The sequence below is a fragment of the Tenebrio molitor genome, chromosome 5, assembly GCF_963966145.1.
Source record: "Tenebrio molitor chromosome 5, icTenMoli1.1, whole genome shotgun sequence".
Lineage (NCBI taxonomy): Eukaryota > Metazoa > Arthropoda > Insecta > Coleoptera > Tenebrionidae > Tenebrio > Tenebrio molitor.
In genome coordinates, this window is record NC_091050.1 from 12,378,607 (window position 1) to 12,394,482 (window position 15,876).

Below are 15,876 nucleotides of genomic sequence, written 5' to 3' on the forward strand. Positions count from 1 at the left end.
TTCATCAGTACATCAGGTAGCTACGATTTACTGACGGACATTTGTTATTTCATAAGAATCTGCATAACTCCAGTTTCGGTCAGCAAAAAAGTGTAATACAAATATCATAGGGTAAGTATAGCGCTCCAACTAAACCTAGTTTTCGCAATGTAAAATACGCCTACCTTACTCTAACTATTCCATTTGCAAAATGAGGTTCATATTTACTCAATTAGAATCATTGCAAAAAGTGTAACAATAATCTACCAAACAATGGACCTTAATAGTTATTTATTGAGTTACATATTAACTAATGAATATGTTAGATTAATCTTTCTTGTATTTATATTTGCCCCTCATATGCATTGGTAATGGTACCACACTAGGGCAGGGAATTTGTCCTGGTAATTCACAAATGCAATGTCTGTCACATCCCACACCAAAGTTTGCTGGATTGTCCTTTTTCTCTTTTGAAATTGATTCTGCCTCCAATACTTCTCTGCAAACGTGTTTAGGCATTACTTTAAAAGCTAAATAATTTTTTTTTAAACAATTTACTTTGTTTTTCCCACTACTTTAATCAGGTGTTGATATATTTCTTCTTTACTTTTGCCATCAACATCAATAAGCATTTCATGCCCAGTTTCTGAAATTATAGTTTTATAGCAATTTATGGTTATCATTTAATATGTTACCATAAAAACAACGGATAAAAGGTGATGGGGTTAAATTTTTAAACGTCGCGATTTGCACATCCGGATTTTTGTATTGTACTTGGGGCAAATACCAGAAGACGAATTCTCTGTAACAACACCAGTCCGAAAATGATCTGCAACCAGCAGGGACAACTTACTTGGTTCCCTTGTTGTTTTCTCCTTGTAGATGATAATGAACAGCCATAATTTTTATTTGATCCTTTAATATTAAACGGCCAGCTTCCAAATACTTTAACGTTCTCCGAATCGGAGCTTTTCCTATCATGAACGGCATTTCGAATACAAATTTTCTAACCTAAATTCAAAACGACTGTACCTAACCTCAAAATTATTGTTAAACTTAAAAGTTGGCTATGCTGACCGTCAAAAACAAAAGACAATGTGCGCATGTACCAAAGTTAGATGATAGTTTTAAAAATCCGAATATTGAAAGTTTTGTAGTTCTGAACAAAGTTTTTCCATATTTCAGGAAGTGCTCTTTATTTCATGTCGTATTAAACGGCTCAAGAAATTATGTAGGTCAAGAAAACCGAACGAAGATTTGAATGTACTGATGACGGCCCCTAAGGCACTAAAGTTGACATGATGTTCTCAAGCTTCCTGGCTTTTGCAGATTTAACAGAGGTAAGAACAAGTTAATATTAAGTACCAGTGTTCGGACAGATTTAGGCGATTTACGTAGTGGGGGACGATTTTATGAACATGCGGCACAGTACCTACTTGCAGGGCGTCGGGCCTAATGTAATTTCACAATTTAATAATGGTTTGTCTGTTTTTTTTTTTCGAAGCAGTACAAGACTCGACAGATTACCTGGCGTCTTATTGTTTGAATATTCTTTCCATTATTATTTGATAATTTATTTTTTACTTTACAATCTTATCGAATTTTATTCAAATAAATTCGCTAAACTCTTGGGACTCCACCGGACATTGCTTCCCCGTCTGACGCTGAATAAAAACGGAACAAAAACGGCAAAAACCATACAGTCGACCTGTTCAGCAATAAACGCCATCGCAAGTCGGATTAACTAGCATTATTCCGTGCGCTAATTGTACAGGGTTATTCTAAATGATTGTAGTCGAAGTAGGCGTAAAAACTGAATGTAAAATTTATGGTTGCCGCTCCACATAAAAAACATCAAAATGATGTGAATAAGTGAGTAGACACCGTTCACACACGGGAGTTAAATTGGGTGCAAAAAAAACTCAATATTTTCAAAATTGATTGCAAAACAACTCAATATTTCTGGATTCAATCGTTAATTTAACAAAAATAAATAAAAATTTCATCACCGCACTTTTCACCTAAAAAATGACAATGACAGCGACAAAACTGACAAAAATGTAATAACATGAGCATGGCGTACTTCGACTACAATCATTTAGAATAACCCTGTATTTATAATATGAAACCACACCAATTGTGAGCCATTAGTACTTACTTGGGCTACCTACTTGGTTAGCGTTTTTGCATGCAATTATAATTATCCGCTTCCTACCTAACGCCTATTTGAATCTGATCTCTGTTAAGTACATACTCATGAAATGGTCTAATTTTTCCTTAAAATATTAAATAACTGGGGTTTCTTGTTTAAACTTTGTGAGACATTCAAAATGAAAGAAACCAGAAGGTACTTTTTGTATTATATATTTACTTCATGTTGTCATCTACAAGAGTACAAAATAATGGATGTAACAGTGGAATAAAAACGAGAGTGGTCAGCTAAGTCAAATTACGAAACAAAAGCTATAACTGTCACTGTTTACTATTACTATTAACATGGTCATATTTGCTATGATAATAATGTAATTTTATCACTTACAAGGATGATTGAAACAAAATGTCACACAACATAGAGATAGATACATGTGAAAACATTACATAAATAAGGTTAAAGATGATGTAGATGCAAAAAGCAATTTTTTTACAAAAACAAATACTGCGTTTTAATACATTAACCTAACGTAATAACGGAAAAATACTTAACTAAATATCACATCTACATAAATAAACCTAGAATTACTATATTGCTTTCCTATATAAATAATGTATTTTTGGTTTTTATTATGCCTAAGATATCGAAAATACTTCAATATCAGGGGTATGATTAGAATTAAAGAAAGAATCTTAACTACGTCTAGAAACTATATAAATGGTGTGAATTTCTCGTATCATTTAACAAATTTCTTTACGAATATCAAATATATTTTTTTAATTCACACCAAAACAACCACAGCCTTTCTCTAAATTTATTTCGAAAAAGAGATTATAAACTAGTTTTTTTCACCCTGTTATCAATGAGATTTAATACTGAATCATATTAAATATAAAGTACAAAAAAAAGAAACAGAAAATAAATATCATCCCTGTAAAATTCGCGGACAAGTTGTTCCTGCATTCGGGAAACGTGGCGAGACGACGTCTCCATGCGGCGATCTCGTCGGGATACGGGAAACTACCAGTTCTATTTGTGTGTTATGTAGAGAAAAATCAGTGCAACGAGCGTTCGCTACAACGTGGACCAACGAAATTCATCCGTTTTCACTCGGCTGGCGTCCACACGCTCGTTCTCAACAGAAATCAATAAATAAGAGTCACTTTGTTAGAAAAACGTCAATAAAATGCACCATCAGGTAGACTTTTTTTTTAAATGCTCCCCGGGAGCGTCGTCGGACTCGACGAGTTGACCGGCGAACAGTTCTGCACGACGTAATGCGTCAGCCTGGTCGGTAAGCAGCCGGCGTTCAACTGATAAAATTCGACGAGTTGCAGGAGGTCGTAGAACTTCGTGACGCCGCTGTCCAGGGAGAAGACGTGAGACTCCCTGACCGGGTCGAGGATGGGGGTGATTTGGGCGTGCAGCACCTTGCCGCCGCACTTGTACGTCAGGACGAACGCCCCCGGATTCGATCGACTTTCCCTCACCAGAAACACCCTGAAACAAAATGACACGAAGGTGAGCCAAAAATGTACACGTAATTTTTTTTTCTTCTTCGATTCGGACTAAATTTAAGCGTGACTAAGGCAATGATTATTCAATTCAGCCTTCGGTCGCGGTTTTAATTAAGAGTTGCAAAAACAAGCGCAAAAAAAATATTAACATGACCTGCCATAATGCGTTTATTAGAAGGAAGCGGGATCCAGTTACGATAATTAGTCGATCGAGCGAAATACTACACGTGAACAATAACTCGTTTCCTCTCTCTCCTAATGCGTCGAACTAATTTCAATTAAAGCACAATACGAGAACAATGCTCCGGCTGAAATTATCGCTAATTAAAAACTGTAAAGAGAGGAGAGAGAGTGAGCGAGCTTTGAAGGTTGGTCAGACCTTGGACCCGCTCAACAATAAGTAATTGATGTCACATTGAGATAGGTCCGACTGTGCGGAATGGTCGCGGCGGTGCGGTTGCCAACCGAAAATTTCCGACAAGACAACCACAGCCACTCTTGCAGATTTCGGTGGTCGAACCGGTGCCGCCCCCGCGCTCCCAACCGCTGCACTTTTATTTGCACGCTCTCTCGTCGCCTCCGAAACGATCTCGATGCAGTGACGTCACCGGAATTTCGAACAGACTCCGGGCGGTGCGTCACGCCGCCTCCCCGACGGACCATTTATTAATTAATAATTTCCTTACCCGTCCACCGTTCCGTGTTTTGTGACTAGTGCGGTCGCTTGGTCCCTGCTCATGCCGCTGTGAAACCAGGGCTGCGTTATGTGGACCCCCGATTCGATACCTTGCGGATAAACGCAATTCGGGGGCGGTCGGCACGGGGGTCGCCACCTCCTCTTCCACGAATAACCCTCGGCCACCGCAATGGCTTTCGCCTCCTTCGGATCTTCAACTATGCGACCGACGGAACCGGTGAAGTCCATCGCAACCCTCGATCTGACAGATTCCTGAAACAACGGCAAACATCCTGAATTAGTTACGAAGGGGCGTGCACGGTCACGTACAATGATCCCGGGCTCGGGGTCGACCTATTAGAGGAGTTTTAAATAAAGGAAACCAAGGAAAAATATGGATCATATCGGTTTTTGCCGGGGAAAAAAATGAGGGTCGCTTTCCGACCAACGTTTATTTAACAAAGACTGCCACACACATATACACACACATCTTCCGTGTTTTTATTTGGAACGTGCGCACATTTGAATTTTTATGGGGAAGAGACTAACATTTCTGCTGTGCGAATTTATTCACGGCAGGGTACACTCTTTGTTCTAGAATTTTTAAACAGGACGAAAAATTCCCGACAACCTCGATAACTCGTCGGGACGTCGCTGCGAAATTTAACCTCGCCTGTTTAATACAATAAAATCAAAGGACAGCTTCCGGTTTGGCCGGAAGTTATACGCTCTCAAGGAATTTCACGCAACTTTTAAGGAATTAATTGTGAATGTCGTGCACGACGTGACTGACGTCTTTATTCCAACGATCAAATTCCCAGTTTTAAAATTAGCATCTCATTTTGAATTGTAAATACCGTCGTTTACGACTTGCAGACCGAATTGTTGCAATTTTATCAGTTTTGGCCGGCCCGCGGCAGCAGCGCACTCCGTTCTGTCCCACAAACGAGCGCGCTCGCCAAGCCTCTTCGTCTTCCGGTAAAAACGAACATTTTTGGGTGACCACCGGTTGTTCTGTCCGCGGTCCGCACACAGTGGTGACGCAAAAACGTGTCGAATTTCAACATACGAAGACCTTCCGAAAGGTCACACCGATTTTATTGACATTTTTTGTTGCAATGACGGACCGAAAACACGAATCAGATGGTTTTAAGTGCTGCGCGCGGCGTCCTTCCGACGACCACAAAATCAAGTGCAGAAAAAGCGAAGGTTTTGCACGGTTGCCATAGCGCGGCGCTTACTCGAAATGACGATCGTGTCGTTACACTTTTTCTTCGTCCCGACGGCGAAAGGTAACGCGTTTTTTTCCCTCGAAGCGAGGAAACAGAATTCAGTCATTCATCACGGCACGTCGCACGCACACGCATTATAAAGTGTTAAAATGTACATATCGAGGAAAACCGGGAAAACGTACATGATATCTGGGGGAGAAATGTGAAAATGCTTCGCGGAAACACGGACTGGAGATTGAGAAACGCCGCACCGAACACGATCTCGACTCGTCTCAAAAAAGAAGGATCCTCCGGAGCGGGGCCCCGGGTCGTCTGAAGGGCGACCGCGGCCGTCGTGCATGCGAGTTGGCGTGACACCAATTATCCCAGACAAAAGACGAACGTTATTTTTCCACGTAGCCGCCTATATACAATGACGCGAATTTCCATAAAAATTTTAATCTAGTCGGTCAGTCGTCTTACGTAACAATCGACGATCGTTTCATGGGTGCCTAGATACGACGCCGCGAACGTGTTCCAGCGTTATTAATAATGCCCGACACCTGACACCTGGTAATTGTGATTTTTTTTCCCCCGAGATTAATGAACGCTCGCTCACTCGGAGCGGGGGGTAATTAGTGCGACTCCTACCCGGCGTTTCCACGTGATGTTGCCAACGAAAAAAAAATCCCGGCAAATTGTTCATCGCCATCTGAAATCGCTAATTTATACCGGTCGGCCTTGAACACGAGGCATGAATGTGGGTTGATCTCAACTTACGTAACCGCATAATGATCGTAACCGATACCGGGCTTCCACTACCGAAAAGGATCCAATTAAAAATGAAAAGAAAAAAAAATCATCTCAACATGTGTTTGGCACAATGAACAGGTGGTGCTGTCGAATAATGCTGGTCTACCCACGGTTCGACGAAATGAGCTATTCGAAGTTCCAAAATCCCACACGACCGGATCCAAGCGGTAATTACCCGTGATATACACAGTGAAACACTTACATCGATTCGTCTCCGCGACACCTGTTCAGGCAGGTATAATCTAGACGGCGGTGAAACTTTCGAAATATCATGGCCAACCGAGAGTTCTACGATCCCCGTTTCATTTTCGGCCAGTATCGAATTTTTTATTACTATTGTTACAATTTTTTTCTCTCTATCCCACTTCTGAAATTGTTGCAATATTTTTTCTTGAATTCCCACTTTTGATTACACTGTAGCAATATTTTATTCTTTGCTCTTGTCAGGATGTTTAATAAAATTCAAACGCTGAATTAAAACACTAACTTTATTATGAACGATGATTTATAATTTCCATACACTCGAATTACTCTTAACTCTAATTCTTAAGTCTACTCAGTCTTTGATTCACACTTTCTTTCCTCAATTTACTGTAACTCTCTTACTTTTATATTCATACATCCCCATTTCATTTAAACACTCACATTCATTCTAGCTCCAACGGCCAAAATTACTGATCCAATAACAAACAATCGAATGTTTAAACTTAGAAACAATCCCTTGAAACTAACCGACTCAACTAACCAACAATTTTTCTGTTAAATCTAATTCGAACAATTTATTAGCATTCACTCATAACCAAATACACTTCTACATTTCCTTATGACTAACGGATTTTATCTAATCCCGCGGGATAAATGATACTTATCCCACTAATTTTGAGTGGGATAAATACTTCATTACCGCACTCAGTGGGATAAGTAAATTCTTATGAGTGCGGTAATGAAACTCATTTATTTCACTGGCGAAAATCAATAGATGAGATTTATTTCTTTAATTTGGGGCGGTCTTAGATAAAATTTTGTACATAACACGTGGGCTAAAGCATATTACAGGAAACTCGTGTGATTACAGATGAACTCGGGCTAACGCGCTCGTCATCTGCAATCTTCACACTCGAGTCCTGTAATATTGCTTTTATCCCACTAATTATGTAAATAACTATTAACGAACTTCTATCGGCAGTCTAAAAATTACACACAATTTTGCCGTTTTCCCCATTTCTTGGTGCAGATGCTTACCAGTCGCGTGCACACGTTGTGAAAGTCAGTCACGTTAGTGTACGATCATTTGATAAGTGAAATTTCTCATTCGAGAGGTGAAAACTCCTAGTCAAGTACCCTCTAATTAGCACCGCAAGACATACCATATGATAAATGAAAAAAAAAAAACACATCAAAGTTATCTACGAACAACAAAAGTCGGTGTCGCAGCTAGATTCTTATTTGAAATCACTGTAGGTACTGTCATTTGGTATTTTGGCGAGCTCAACACAAAAATTGAAACAATCCAGATGAGATATTTTAAAATTGTATTTGAATTTAATCTTTACCGAAATTCTCTTTGTGATGGCCAAGCGACACAGTTCTCTAATAATAGATATGTATTTACATAAAACTCGCACGATTTAAGTGAGACGCCCAGTTTTGTTTTTCGTGAGTAACTTTAATGACATTTTTGCATGTGGCATTAATGAGATAAGAAACTAGACGGTGCAACATAACCCCGAGAGGTGGAGTCCTAGTAGATGTACGAGTAGGACTTTGTTGCCGTGTAATTACAATTACAAACGTGAAAGAAGGAAATGTTTAGAGAAATAATTATGACAGCGCGAACCTCCCCGTAGGGTGGACGTTACGATTTCTTTTTCATTCGGTGCCGACGTGCTGCAAAGGAAAATGAAGCAAAAGGCAGAGTCGAAACGTCCAAAGCCAAAGAGCTCGAGGCGTTGTAAATTTTGTTCCGCACATTTGACGTTTCACTTGCGAGACGGCTCGGCCGCCCCCCTCGACTATCGCTTGTAGGAAAAAAAAGTAGCCGCCGCTGCATTATTATTAACTGCTTCAGGTAAACAATGGGCAGACGCTGACGTCACAAATTAATTGGGTTAATCGACGGGTGAGGTTAATGCGCCACACGACTTTTGATAATGTGTTTTTTTCTGAGACCGCAGACATTTGACGACGGTGCGTCCATTTATCATCGAAACAACCACTCACGAACATAATTACTGTACACATATCTAATTTGCGATGCAAATGGAGGAGCTACCACAATGGCTAATTTGCACGTGTGCGACCGTAGCCTTCTCTCCATCAAAACAAAACCGCAGACCGGCCGTCCGATTCCGATCGGGGGGCCTTGGCGGTTTCGGGTGCACCGATAACGAGTCGTTCGCGTTTTAATTAGCGCATTTCCTCCCGATAAGGAACGGGGTTGGGGAGGGGGCGTCCTCCCTCGGGCCGCCATCGAAGGGGTGGAAAAATCACGCCGACATTCATGGAAATAACGAGGAAAATAACATTTCCAGCGGCAATTTCCGCTCGAAAACGTATAACGCTCCGGACTAGCATGTTAAATAATCTGATGAGTTTCGGGGTGAAGGAAAGTGCCAAATAACTGTCACATCTCGCCTGGTAGGGCTGATTTAATTCATGCTAACGCGAATTTTGACGTTCTTCCTTATTTATTCAAACCGCAACGAAACATCCCCGCCGCCTCCGGACAAGGTACACATTGTGCCCGTCAAGATAGTTTAAATTTCATCCGTGTCGGACGGACGTACACGGATTTCGCATTTTCGAAGGATAAAACGGAAGGCGGGCAAAAAAATTTTTTTTTTTTGTAGAAGTCGAACGCGACAGGCCCTTTGGTTTTGCCAGAATCAAATCGGAAAAAGGGTGGCGTGCGGGGGAGAATGCCGAACGGCCAGACCGCTTTATCGATTATTAAACGTCAAAATTACGCCGCGTCGAGGGAAACGTGGAAGCGCGCGTTAAAACCGCCCTTCGAAAATGTAATTTGCATTAATGATTCCAGATATTACAAGAATTTCGCCCGGTCACCGCCCCGAATATTTTCGGTACCAGTTCCGGATTAAAAAAAAACACAAAACATTCTTACCGCCGCCGAATTTTCTCGCACGATTTTTCGTCGCTCCCAACGAACGGTTTTACTTAAATTAAACCAGCACAATACTCCTCATTCTCTCCTCCAAGCACTGCTTAATTTTCCTAAAAAAAATCTCATTTCCTCGTTTGTTCCGAAAAATTACTTTGCAATTGTGTGTCATTCATGAGACATTCGCAATTACAACTGGCCTTGTAGTAATCGGTACGTCTTACGTAATTTCCTAAAATTGTTCTCGGCGGTTTAAATTTGTCGCGATTGCACGAAAGTACACCGACCGCACTTCCTTTAATCCTCTCCCATTCGTAGTCGATTAAACTTTGAAATTCGACCGTGTTCGTGTTGCGGTCGATTTTTAAATTTGCAAAATCCGCGATGGCTTTGTAAATGGCGTGATCTCGAAGCCATCGACGCTAATCTTATCGACTTGTGGATTGGACTGTTGAAAGCTCGACACTCAATACTCGACAGTCGAGTCGAGTACACATGAATGATTGTTCTAGAAAAACACCTGGGCAAATCGCCGCTTGTTCAATTAAAATCGGAAAAATTCCAGTCGCGTAGCTAAAAATTCAAAACGCACGATATTATCAGGAAGCTCGCGAGTAGACTCGCCTATCGCGGTAGAATCACGCGCTCATCGGCTCATTGATTGAAATTTAATTTTAGCATTGAATCGCGGAAAACCGCCGGTGCAGTTGGGAGAAAGAAGTTGCCGTCACGTACGGTCTTCACCGAACAAAGAAGGGGTGGATAACGTCGCAAATTTTTCTCGCCGTCCTCGTTGTGGTCCAATTTCCGGCCGATTAAAATCGCAACTGGCGCGAAAAGCATCCAGAAATCCCGCAGTTTAAGTACACAATGGAGGAGGAATACACAATTTCCGATGGAGGAGAACTTTCGCATTAATTGCCGTGCTGCACGTTGCGCTCTCGAAAACGTTTCACAATTCGGTTTCAGTCCGCATTACGTAACGGAAAATTATGATGCAGGTTATTAAGAAATAATTGTGGAGAAGAGCCACCGCTTTAATAACAACATCCCCCGTTTCTCCCGGGAACATTGTTTAATTTTAGGTTTCTCCTGTACAGGTGTAACTTCCCATCGATGATAAGGAACACGAACCTTATTAAATTTACTTCGCTAAAACCATCGGGGGAGCTGGTGGGGAAGCCCCCGTCGTCGTCCTCGACTCTCTCCGCCTTCGACGTTTTAATTAAATTTCCTTCGACGCGAGTGCGACCGAGAAAAGTGTGACACTAATCGTTTCAATTTCTCGTACAAGACTCGAATGTGTGAAGTCGCAATTATGAAGAAGAAGAAAGCGGGCGGGGTCGAATCGGACTGACCCGATTTTTCGTTGGGAGGTGGCGGCGGCGGCTAACGACGAAAATAATCCTAATTGCGAGGGGGGCGTCCGCACGCGGAACGAACTCCGGGAGAATCGGAGGAGAACTCTTCGGTCCCTCCTCGTCGTGTAAATCTCCCCGATGGTCCGCGTCGTTTATTACGCTTTTTGCCCCTCGTGTTGTTCTCCGGGCCCATTTTTAAAATTTCATTAGTAGAAAGCGTTATGTGTCTTGCAGAAAGTTGAGCGAAACGTATCGTTATGACCTGGAAAACGGCCGGCTCGTCCTCTTTTTTTTCCGGTGCCGTCCTTGCAATTTGGGCGAGAGTGGATAAAAATCAAAACAGGAAATTCCGCGTCCCCTCCGCAGGAAGTTCGATCCGAATATAAACCGAGCCGGTGGGGTTATTAATGTTTCCATTTCCCTTTATTGTCTAAATGGGGTTTTGCATTCGGGTGAGGGTGGAAAAAATCCGTGTTTCGTTGTGGATCGAACGGATTGAAGCGTTCACTAATCTAATCGAGTGCCGTGTTTTATCCGCTCCTCATTCTCGCAGACTTCCCGATCCTGCGTTCTTAATCTCGCAGGATCACCGAATCACTCCGCTAAATCTCCCCTAATTAATACGAATGTTTTCCATTCGGAGGGCCCGGAACCACTCTCCCTCGGCTCCCTCGAGATAAGCCAAAAATCGCCGATTACGAAACTGTGCCGAGGTCGGGTTATTTTTACGCGAAAACGTCGTATCTCGTCAACGCTATCGTCTCGATTGTGCAATTTTTAATTTCGAATGAGAAGATCCGAAACCGCCGCCGCCGCCGGTCGTTGCGAAAATCCGGTCCTGTCATTTCTCGCACCACCACTTCCACCATCATAATTAATATGGATTTGGCAGGAGCACCGGGGACGCGACGTTTTCGTGAAGTTTAGTAGTTCGCAGGACGGGCACTGTTGCCATGTGCAAGTTACAGGGGCGTACGTGACGCCTGAAAAGTAAACCCATCAGGATAAAATGCAATAAACAGATGCATGTGCACACATACGTACGACGCGCACACACAATAAAATTCGCATAGCAACAAGAGCAGATGTCGGAAACCGAATTCGCACACCAATACACCCATCCGTAAACCCATTATTACTAACTTGATTATTTCTTTTGGTTCGGCTCTCTCGGACACGGATAATAAATTGTTTGCACAACCCGTACGTACAACATGCTCGATAACGAGAATTTGGATAGCGAAAAACGCAGGATGTTCCGGCGGTGCGTGTACGACCGGAGGAAGTGATGCGCGACCACCCTGTACACGACGAATGCGGCAAGCGATGCATTTTGTCGAAAAACGGATTGCGGGGAGGGACGATTCGTCAAAAAGAAAAATTGTGCATGCTAAAGCGAAACCGCGCCAACATCATTTATCTGGATTTATCTATTTGGAAGTAACAAATGGTCCGCGTTTCCTTGGATAACAGTAAGACATCTAGAAATTCGCAGAGACCTTCGAACAGTTCGCCGCCAATCCAGATTGCGGAAATTCCGTTTTTTCCCCGCGTTTCGATCTCCGCAAAGTAACAATCGATGAACGAATTATTTTATTGCGGACACGTCATTTCTCTATTTTTGGGGCACTTGGGAAATGGGCGAGGAGTGACGCAAATCTTGAGGAAATCCAAGCTGGGGGCCGCGTCTGGTCCGCGAATCGCCGATGGCTCGCAGCATCACTTAATATGCAACATAAAGACGGGAAAAAAAACCAGGAAGAGTTCTAAGCGGTAAAATATCGACTAGAAAAAAAAGAAAAAAAATCTAGGGTTACGTCAGGCAATGTTTCGCTCGTCCGTCACCGGCGCGTTTAGCTTTATGGCAAAATTTACGTCTTTCGCCCGTGTCGGGTCCCATAAACGCCCAATCCTTCATGACGAACATTAAAGTGCGTCGTCGGTCAGTTTCTCGCCGTTCGTATTTTCACGTTTTCAATTTTCATTCTCTCCGAAGCGAACGCAATAGTAGTTTATTTAACGAGTTCATGTGTAAATTGGGCTTTTTTTGGCATGAGTGGGTCAATTTAAAACGCAAGTGAAACGAGCGTTTTAAAGGCCCAATTTACACACGAACGAGTTGAATACAACTGTTACAATATTTTTTAGAATTAAGAAAAAAATAACACAGCTGCATGACCCCGGCGTTTGACCCCGAATTAGCTACCCCGCTTTTTTTTCTGTATGTGTCGTTCTGCTTCATTTACACCACGTTGAGAGTGTAAAGGAACCGAACTTTATTTTATGCTAGTTGGTAGATTATGAATTATTGTCCAGATGTTGCGGACTTTGGTGCATTCTTAGGATTAGGTAACTGCAGCTGTCTTAATTAGTTTTTTTGCATGAGATCGACCCCAACGAAGGGTCTCAAGTTTTGTAATGGCCCGCCTATAAAGGGGGAGATTTTTGTGTATGAAAAACAGTTCAGAATTAAAGTTTGTTAAGGAAACAAGTCTTTGATTGCATTTTCTCCGATACGCCTTACACTTTATTTGAAGTTTGAGTTTCACTGGATCCTGACAGAGAAGTGAAGAGCTCAATATTAATTTATCAGAAGTGGGATAAACTATTTTTCTTTAATAATTTATCAGAAGTGGGATGTTACCTGTGATACGTCCGCGAATTAAGTGTACCTAGTACGGAAACAAGTTAAAAGTGAATTACTGAAGTTTCGATTGTGGGTTTCGCGATTTCTCCGGGACTCTGAAGTGTATTGCGGGAAGTGAGTACGGGTACGTGGGTAATATCGTATCGTCGTATTCTGAGGGTGAAGCCTAGTAACGGGATGTCTAGGTCGGGTTCACCAAGTGCCGGTGAGTACACTGAAGAGGAGGTCGAAAACGCCAGATTATTGTTGGAACTGAAGAAGAAGCAGGCGGAGGACAACACAGAGAGAATGCAATCTTCGGCGCATGCAACAGAACAACAGTTGATGTCTGTGGATGCGGTGGTGGAGCTAATTAGGAGATTGGTTCCATCAGGGGCGTCACCTGCAAGGTATGCAAGTGATACGATGACGACGGGTGAACCGACACCTGGAAATTTTTGTGTAATGCCAGATCTGACGCAAGGGTTGAAGGCGTTCAGTGGCAGAGGAGGGTATTTCGAAGCAAGGAACTGGCTTCGGGATATAAAGGCGATGGGTAGAAGACAATTTTGGAACGAAAATATTATTTTGGAGATGGCGCGACAACATCTCCAAGGCAGCGCTCTAAATTGGTATCGTTACCATCAAGAGGAAATTCGAACTTGGAGTGAGTTCGAAGAGAAATTTCGGGAAAAGTATGAAGATACGCGAACATTGACGGAACGAGTTCATGAGATGGAAGCTCGTGTACAAGGGAAAGATGAAAGTGCGGAGGACTATTTCTATACGAAGATGCGATTGTGTCGGGAGTTAAAATTGGAGTTCCAGGAAAGTAAAAAGCTAGTGTTGATGGGACTTAAGTCACGAGAAGCGGCTAGGACAATTTTGCTTGCGCGACACTATGACGAGACAAGTCTATTAAAGGACATTTTAGACAGTGAACAATTTTATAAAGGACAGTTATCGGGTTTACGCGAGAATCGGACGGAGTGTGCGAGAGGTAAGGACGTACTTTGCTTTAAGTGCCAGAAAAGAGGGCACATTTCAAAAAACTGTACGGCAAAAATTGGAGAAGCGTCAGACTCGACAGGGAAAGTACCCGTTTCCTTCAGCAAAAAACAGTCTGCACCGACAGCGACGTCACAAGTGATGTGCTTTAAGTGCAATGAGATGGGACACTATGCGAGCCGATGCGAGAAGAGAGAAAGAACAACAGAAAATGCGGCAAGACAAAATGTAAACGTGGCAACGGAAAACAACATTCTGTCCAATGATTCAAATCTCAAGTTTTTCAAAGATGCGAAGATCAATGGAAAACAACTGAGAAGTTATGTAGACTTGGGAAGTCAGGTGTGTGCTCTGCGCGATGATTGTATTGCTCAGTTGCGTTTGAATTGTAACTGGGCAAATACCAAAGAAATTGTGGGATATGGTGGTGCAATCACTGCAACCTTGGGAGACGTAGATGTGAATTTGGAAATAGATGGTGTTGTCGCCAAGGTGAAGCTGCAGATAGTACCCAAGGAAAGCCAGGAAGTGCCCTTGTTGGTGGGACATCCGTTTACCGAGCAAGGACATATCCAAGTAATCAAAACCGCGAATGAGCTTCTGATTCGTGAAGTACCTGTGACAGAAAATATATCGACTTCAGAAGTGGCTTCCTGGGCGAGAGATATGTCGGTGATACCGAATAACTTCTTGGGACACGTCGTCGTAAAAACTGATGTGCGCGAACGTGAACTCTGCGTCGAAGGTGGTTTACGCGAAATCGGGGGTGTTGTTCCGCGACGTGTGGTAACCACGGACAAGGAGGGTGAAGCAGATTTGCCCGTATTAAGTATTTGTGGTAGGGACGTTACCGTCATAAAGAACGATAATAAGACAACAGGTGAACCGTATCGCGAAGATGTTTGCCGAGTTGAATTAAAAGACAATCCGATTAAGGTATCTGAAGTCAGGACCGAACTAAGTGATGACGAATTTCTCGAGCTACAAGAATTGGGGTGTATCAACGTCTTCAAGATGGATCTCCATCTGACAGATAACCAGCCAGTTTTCAGCGAACGCGAGGAGGTACAGGAACAGAAGAAACCGGATATCAACAAAGAAATGGACTCAGCGTTTGCAAGTGTTGTGCGAAAGAAAAGTGACGAATTTCAGGTGTGTGCGGATTACAGTGATTTCAGCAAGAAAAGTGATAATCAGCTGGATCGGTTGCGAGTGTTGTGCGACGCCGGTGTCAATTTGGCGTTTCAGAAACACAGCTCTGGACACTACCTCATAAGTGGAGCCGTCACCGTGTTGCTGCTGGCAGTAATTTGGGTGGTAGCACTGTTCTTACTGCTCTGTGTGAAGAGCGAGACCTGCATTTTTCGCTGTGGGTCAATAATTGTTACATGGCTCAAAGGGTGGAAGAAGCG

General features: G+C 42.6%; 2 protein-coding genes and 1 long non-coding RNA gene across 8 annotated transcripts in view; 1 reads left to right on the plus strand and 2 right to left on the minus strand.

Moving 5' to 3' along the window:
- Window positions 1-253: 253 nt before the first annotated feature.
- On the minus strand, window positions 254-1,047 carry mRpS25 (mitochondrial ribosomal protein S25). Its single transcript, XM_069046664.1, has 4 exons — window positions 833-1,047; window positions 675-781; window positions 538-625; window positions 254-478 (listed from the first exon to the last, which is right to left on the minus strand). The coding sequence occupies exons 1-4, from the start codon at window positions 967-969 to the stop codon at window positions 307-309; spliced, it is 504 nt and encodes a 167-aa protein (XP_068902765.1). The 5' UTR covers window positions 970-1,047; the 3' UTR covers window positions 254-306.
- A 1,280-nt stretch (window positions 1,048-2,327) lies between these two features.
- Window positions 2,328-15,876, minus strand: part of LOC138130224 (growth factor receptor-bound protein 14-like) — a 101,894-nt gene continuing 88,345 nt past the window's right edge. For all 6 annotated transcript variants that reach the window (XM_069046657.1, XM_069046653.1, XM_069046652.1 and 3 more), the window contains 2 exons: window positions 4,335-4,597; window positions 2,328-3,631 (listed from right to left, as the gene is read on the minus strand). In XM_069046657.1, the coding sequence (XP_068902758.1) occupies window positions 3,343-3,631; window positions 4,335-4,597 (552 nt within the window). In that variant the 3' untranslated portion in view covers window positions 2,328-3,342. The remainder of the gene's footprint in view (window positions 3,632-4,334; window positions 4,598-15,876) is intronic.
- Window positions 3,513-15,876, plus strand: part of LOC138130234 (uncharacterized) — a 36,599-nt gene continuing 24,235 nt past the window's right edge. The window contains exon 1 of the long non-coding RNA XR_011159527.1: window positions 3,513-3,652. This is a non-coding gene — a long non-coding RNA (uncharacterized lncRNA). The remainder of the gene's footprint in view (window positions 3,653-15,876) is intronic.